The sequence below is a fragment of the Colius striatus genome, chromosome 1, assembly GCF_028858725.1.
Source record: "Colius striatus isolate bColStr4 chromosome 1, bColStr4.1.hap1, whole genome shotgun sequence".
NCBI classification, from domain to species: Eukaryota; Metazoa; Chordata; class Aves; order Coliiformes; family Coliidae; genus Colius; species Colius striatus.
The window spans coordinates 95,176,999-95,184,281 of record NC_084759.1 but is presented as its reverse complement, the minus strand read 5'-3'; the positions used below and the strand labels follow the sequence as shown (position 1 = coordinate 95,184,281).

The 7,283-nt window shown below is 51.0% G+C and overlaps 1 protein-coding gene across 1 annotated transcript; it reads right to left on the bottom strand.

Moving 5' to 3' along the window:
* Window positions 1-2,259: 2,259 nt before the first annotated feature.
* On the bottom strand, window positions 2,260-6,325 carry ATP5PO (ATP synthase peripheral stalk subunit OSCP). The gene is made up of 7 exons (XM_061988650.1): window positions 6,220-6,325; window positions 5,982-6,032; window positions 5,753-5,863; window positions 4,932-5,061; window positions 4,703-4,815; window positions 2,740-2,826; window positions 2,260-2,439 (listed from the first exon to the last, which is right to left on the bottom strand). Exons 1-7 carry the CDS (start codon window positions 6,247-6,249, stop codon window positions 2,326-2,328), a joined length of 636 nt encoding a protein of 211 aa, XP_061844634.1. The 5' UTR covers window positions 6,250-6,325; the 3' UTR covers window positions 2,260-2,325.
* Window positions 6,326-7,283: the final 958 nt, after the last annotated feature.

The window sequence follows — 7,283 nt, the reverse complement described above, 5'->3', positions numbered from 1 at the left end:
AACAAAGGCCCACGATCAGCCATAAGTACCCAGGGCCTTTGGGACTCCCTAAGGACAAGGAGGCTCAATTGTCACTTATGGTCCCAGGCAAAACAGACAAGACTACTCAACTTAGGGAAGAAAACAAATGTTAAGCCATCACCAACCAAAACCATAACAAACAGAAAACAATACAGATTGACACGATGATGAAAAGCACAACCAGCCTTCTCAGAACACCTTCCCCCTACCCCTCCCCTCTTCCTGGGCTCAGAGCCCTGATCCGGGTGTCTTTACCTCCTCCTCCCCACCCAAAACGGCTCAGGGGGGCAGGGAATGTGGGTTTCAGTCAGTCTATTCTTGATAGCTTCTGCCCTTTGCCTTTCCTCAGGGCAGGCGGGCTCTGCACCAGTCCTCTCTGCACATCTGCAGGATACCTCTCACACACGGCAGCCCTGCATGGGCCGCTCCGATGTGCATTCATCCCAAAGGCTGCAGCTCCTCTCCACCTCTCGTGTGGGTCTCTGCAGCGCACAGGCTCTCCAGCATGGCCTGTGCCATGGCTGCCTCCTCACACAGTCTCTCACCTGTCTGGGTACACTGACACAGAGCTGCTGGTGGCTCTCAGTCCTGCCGTGGCCCTCCATGAGTTGCAGGGGCACAGCCTGTGTTCTTGCCCTGGGTTGCAAAGAGGTCTCTGGTGTGGAGCTCCTCCTTCCCTCTTCCTTCTCTGACTGTGGGGTCCACATGGTCACCTCCATCTTGTACCACCCCTCCATCTCCTCTTCTGCTGCAATTTTCTTTAAATAGTGATGGCAAAGGTGTCAGATTGGCCTGGCCAGGCTGGAGGAGGGTCCCACCTGAGCTGACAGATGTTTTGACAACTGCTTACTAGGGCAGCACTGCAGCTCACTCCTTCTGTTATCCAGCTAAAAGCGACTCCACACAAACCCATGACAGGCTGCCTAGTACAGGCCATGTTAATCCCACTGGGCAGGGCTCTGTGGCACAGCTGGGCTCTGGGAAGCTACAGTACCTCAGGTATGGCTCAATGAAGCAGCATCACAAGTGGAAAGTGGGTGCAGGAGGCCCCTTGGGGCCATCCACTGCCCCAATTCCCAGACCTTCAGGCCTCACACAGTCCCCCTGCCCTTCCTCCCAGCCTCTTGGGGATCTTGAGCACCATCCACCCTCATCACTGACCCCTTGAGCTTCCACACTCTCTCCCCTGCCCCTGCACAAGCCCACCTTGGGCTGGCAAGACGCTGAGCCCTGTGTTTTCCCCTACTTCTTCCCCTCTGAGGGTAATGTACAGGCAATAGCCCTACTAGGAATGCATTTGCAGCTTGAAGTACCAGAGACGGCACAGGGCTAAAAGTCTCTCCCCCTGCAGAGATTACTATTTTTCTTAATAATGCTATAAAAAAACCCCAACCAAACTCACAAAACCCCCCATGTCTTAATAGATTTCAATAATGCAACTGAAACAAGCTAGTGCTACCAATTCAACATCCTGCCCACCCTCTAAGAATTACAGCCCTATAAAATCAAATGTCAGTTCATGACTAGCAAGAAACATGCAGTTTACACCCTCTCACAAGCCTGGCGAAGGTTATCCCAAGGGAAAACAGAAGCACAGCACCTCAAGACAGAAACTGGACACTTCTAAATCTGTGCCCAAATGTTAACCATGAAGCACTTACAGCCCATTGTGAGGACACTGCGTTAGTACTTGCCAGTGTCAGCCCCTGCCCTCTTGCAAACATTTTCGCCCACAGTTTTGTTTACAAACACTTCAGCTTCTCACTAGTAAACTTCCAGAGGGTAATTTTAGTTTAAGGCACATATAAAACTCTCCAGTGATACAGACATAGAAGTTAAACCCGGCCTGTTACAGCATTTGCTGCTGAGATGGCACTGTCGGCATGACTGTCTTGTTACAGCCGCTGCTGCGTTGCTGAAAGGACCTGCCCGCAGCCGCCCCAGCATCCGCACCTCCCACACAGCCACGGCTCGGCCGGCAGCGGGACTCCTGCTCCCCCATCCGGACAATATCCTGAGCACAAGTTTTCTCAGGAGAATAACAGAACCTCAGCAGCAGTGACCCCATTTATCAGCTCCTAGAGCAGTACCCTCCATCTCCTTCAGAGCAATGCTCACTTGCATTCAGTTCAGGGCGAGTTAAGATTTTCAAGCTGTGTCATGAAATGCTCGCTGCAGCTTCATGGCCTTCTTCCCTCTGCACTGCGCTTCCTGAATCAAAAGACATCACACTGTCTGTTCAAGAAGAAACCATTTTATTGTTTCCATCTGATAGGTTTCACTGTGAATGACCAAGCCAGCTCACTAGACAGTCTCTCTCATGATATTGGTGAGCTTCTGGATCTTAGACCTTGTTGACATGTCCACGTACTTCTCCCCGATATTGACAATCATGCCACCAAGGATGGACGGATCAGTCTAAAGAAGAAACATCGAACAGAAACTCTATTAGCAACAATTGCTTTTACATTGCAATTTTTACAACAGTAAAAAAGAAAAAAAAGCTTTTTGAAAGAGGCTTTTAAAAGATGACTTTACAGTCACTGTACTCCAAACTTAAGAGTTTAGTAATTAAAGCATCGTCAGGTCTACAAGAAAGCACCGAACTATGTAATATAGCAACTGGATCCAGTAAAAGGATTTTTTTTAAAGATCAGAGACAGAGGCCCAGCTTAACATCAACTTGATGAAATTTGTTTACAAATCAAAAACCCAGACCTTAACCTCCAGCTTCAAGACCTCTCCCTTAGACAAGAATCCACTCAGAGCACTTTTTAGCTCAGTAAGGCTGGCATCATCCAAGGGCTGAAAAATATGAACAGAAGACAAGGAGAATGAAGGATCTGAAAATATTAAAATAACAAGAACCCAAGTCTTATATTCAACTTCTTCTAAAGACAGATGCTTCCACCAGGAAGCCATATTAAGCACTTGAACAGAAATAACCAAAGGACAGCACAGAAATAGCATTCCCTTTGAGCCCTCCTAATTTCATGAAATGTTTTGTTATTTGTGCATGTATTCCCAGCAAAAGTTCGATGCTGACATCTTCAGATGGCGTCAGGAATCCATACTTGCCAAAGTAAGCACCTGATAGAAAACCCGGACATCTGCCTTACACCAGTGCTCCGGCTGTATGAGGAAAGACTAATTTTGCTCCGACAGTTACAATCATCAGCTTGAGAAAAAATTGAGTTTAATGCAAAGCACTGGGCAGTGACAGAGGACACGAGCCCTGCTGCAAGCCTGCAGAATGCTCTTGGCTAAGTACACTTCTGTCCATCACCATGGAAGAACTCTGCATCCCTGTGGGAGCAACACTGTGAATCTGTCCCTACAAGTTGTTTGGATACCACTGAGACAGAAGCGAAAAGGACTTTGCAGCAGAGCCATGGCTTTCCTTACCGGCAATTTTATAATTTCCATTTTATAGATAACACTTTGAGAGACAAATGAAACTTAACAACAAGAAAATGCAGCAGGAAAGTAACTTTACATGTGAAATGTTTAGCAAAACCTCTGGAAAGATTTCACAGAACTAAAGAATGGTAGGGCTTTGGAAGGGAGCTCTAGAGATCATCCAGTCCAAACCTCTGCTAAAGCAGGTTCACCTCGATCGGGTCACACAGGAATGTGTCCAGGTGGATTTGGAAAACCTCCAGAGAAGATTCCACACCCTCCTTGGGCAGCCTGTGCAAGAGCTCCCTCATCCTTATGGTAAAGAAGCTTTTCCTTAAGTTAAAGTGGAACTTTTTATGTTCCAGCTTTTGTCCACTACCCCTAGTCCTGTTGCTGGACACGACAGAAAAAAAGCGTCATCTAATCCTCCTGACATCCACCCTTTAGGTACTTGTAAGCGTTACAGTTCCCCTTCAGTATTCTCTTTTTTAGGCTAAACAGCCCCGGTTCCCGCAGCCTTTCCTCATAAGGAAGATGTTCCAGTCCCCTGATCATCTTGTTGGCCCTGCACTGGACTCTCTCCAGAAGTTCTCTGGCCCTCTTGAGGTGGGGAGCCCAGAACTGGACACAGTGCTCCAGGTGAGGCCTCACCAAGGCAGAGCAGAGGGGCAGCAGAACCTCCCTCGACCTGCTGGCCACATTCTTCTTGATGCATCCCAGGATGCCATTGGCCTTCTTGGCCATGAAGGCACATTGCTGGCTCATGGTTAGTTTATTATCAACCAGGACTCCCAGGTCTCTCTCTGCAGAGCTATTTGCCCAGGCTTATTACTGACAGACCCACTGTGACAGATCCAGGTACAGATCCACTAACAAAGAAGTTACTGAAATGCCAGAATCCCTGTGCTTCCACTCTTGATGTTTACAGCTGACTGAGACACCGTCTTCCCCTCTCATCTTCCCAACTACCAGCCAGACTTGCCTGTCTGCTACTTTTGTGAATTAGTTAAGTGCTCCTCATGAAACACAGTCCCAAGCCCCACAGGCACTCTCAGTCCTACCAGGCATCTGACTTTTAACAGCCACTGGGCTCACACATAGGAAGGAAAGATGCTACCTGTCAAGCTGAAATGGGAAGAACAGCTTTAATCTTGGTACAGTCGACATAATTCCTTACTACTCATGTAGAGAGTACTTAAACCACAGAGAGCAAAATTAAGCCAAACAAGTTTGCCTCTTACATGACCGTGTATTAAGCTTAACTGAGACCTTCCTACCGCACCTGTGCAGTGGTGACTGTGCACAGCACTTCTCCTCGGTACGCACTCATGATCTTCCCAAATGCAGAAACAATGTCTGGTGTGTAGCGTAAGCGACCATTTTCAGCAAGCAAATCTGGAAGAAGCAAATGCATTGAAAGGGTTTAAAGCACCCACTAGAAGCAGATTTGATTAGCTAACAGTCATCACAAGTAGCCTTCGGTGGCCTTCTGAAGTCAAGCGGTTACTCACTCATCAGGTTGACAATAATAGGGGACATCTTCTCTTTTGCTAAGGCATCATTCACAGCTTTTTGTTTAACTGTGCTCTTGGTGTGAGGGTTCATAACAACACTGGATAGCTTGGGGTCCTTCAAGAGAGTCTAAGAAGATACACAAACAATGTGATAAAGGTCAGGAGTCTTACAGGCATTACATGACCTAACTGGACTATCCAAAGTAGGCGACACAGGCATTCCTTGAGTAAGAATGAAGTGGTCTGATGCTGATGTGAAGTGAAATGGCAGCTTGGGGTGTAGCTTATTTACAGCTTTTTCTTCTACAGATGATGCTCCAGGTCCAAGCAGCTTAACAGCGGGGCAACAGTGCAGACAGCACAAATACCAGGCCAGATATAAGTAGGGAACTCATAGTCCACATTCCTCCTAACAAGAGGCAGCAGGCAAGCCCCACTGCTGCCAAACCCCTGTGTGAGCTTAGGTGAACGCAGACTGTAGAATCACAGAATGGCAAGAGTTGGAAGGGAGCTCTAGAGATCATCCAGTCCAAACCTCTGCAGAAGCAGGTTCACCTAGATCAGGTCACGTAGGGACACGTCCAGGTGGGTTTGGAAAACCTCCAGAGAAGGAGATTCCATACCCTCCCTGGGCAGTCTGAGCCAGGGCTCCCTCACCCTCACAGGAAAGAAGTTTTTTGTGTTTAAGTGGAACCTCCTGTGCTCCAGCTTTTGTTCACTACCCTTTGTCCTGTCATTGGTGGCTACAGAAAATAGTGTCACCCCATCCATCTGACATCTACCCTTTAAGTACTTTTAAATGTTAACGAACACCTTACCCACACTCGGCTCAGCTCCTTCTCCACCTGGTCCAGTTTCTTCTGCTTGGTGGCGGCAGAGTACAGCGCGGTGGCATAGCGCCCTTCCAGCCCGTACACTTGGATGGGGGGCTAAGGGTGAGAGACAGGGCAGATGCTGAGGGGCAGCTCCGAGCCGGGCGGCCGGTGGCCACCCACCGCTCACCGGGCCAGAGACCTCGCCGGTGACCTCCCACCTGCTCCCCCTTACCTTGACCAGTTTGGAGATCGGTCTGGCCGCCGACGTGCTCAGCTGCCGCACCTGCGGGGCACAGAACGGCCGCCGTCGGGCGCGCGCCTCAGGGGACGGGCGGCGCGCGTTCGAGAGGCCTCACGCGGGCGTGAGAGGTGGGCGCGGGTGCACGCGAGACACATCACTCCCCCGCCCCTCCCGCTACCCCGCGAGGGCCACGGGGCCACCGCGCGCTCGCTCCCCGCCCCAACTTCACCTTCAGGGAGAACCCTGCCACCGCCGCCATCTTCCCCGACCGCCGCTCGAGGTCACAGCTGAACCCGGTCCCCGAGGTGAGGCAATGCGCAGGCGCACGGGCGGCTATCCGCCCCCAGCCCCGCTGCTCTCCTCCCGTTCCTTCCTGCCGTGGGGCACAGTGGGAGAGGTAGTTCTTCAGGGCTAAGCGCTGATGGGGCTGTATTTCTTGCGCGGGTGGTTCCTCTGCCCCGCACACTCACTCACTGCTCCGTGTCCTTCCCTAGCGCCCTCCGAGCGTCCTCGCTGGGGCCTGCTGGCAAGGGACAGAAAGCCGAGCGCTGAGACGCCCCATCGGCCCGGCAAGCCCGCGGGGTGAGGCCGGGCCCGCCGGCGGGCTGAGAGGCTCTGGTGCTGCCCCTGTTGGAAACCGGTACTTGGCGCGGGCGCCGCGGCCTGTGCTCGGCTCTCGGGTGAAGGAAACGGGAGTGGCATGCTTACCCTGCAGGGGCTGGAGCTCCAGCTGAAACGTTCGCCCCTCGTTGCCCCTTCTCACACTGAGGGTGATTTTCCTCAGGCAGTCTGGCGGTATGGGGATCTGGAGTGAAGAGGACCCGGGTGACTGGTGTAATGGCTCTGCTTGGGTGCCTCACTTCTCCCTATCCGGTGACTGCAGAGTTACACGCAGCCCCTCAGCTGGCCATGCAGGTGTTTGTGACTTTGCAGGGGCTGTGGCATGGGAAGAGCAATCTGGGCTGCAGAGCCTGCCAGGGGGGCTTGCAGTTGCTGTAAAAGGGTGCAGTGACCCACTGCTCTTTCTTATGTGCCTCTTGAGGTCCGGTAACACACACACACACCACACGTGTCCAAGTATAAGTGCTGCATGAACTCTTGAACAGAGAAAATACCAGCTTTGCTGTCTTCACAGACATTTCTGCTGCCCTCTAACACAATAGAACTCTGAAACACAATAAGCTATTTCCTGCCCTTGCAGAAATTAATTCCAAACGTCTCCTAAGGCAAAGACACAATCTTCCAAGTAAAGCATAAGGTAGGCAGACCTGACTTTGTTAGTCTCTCTGTGTG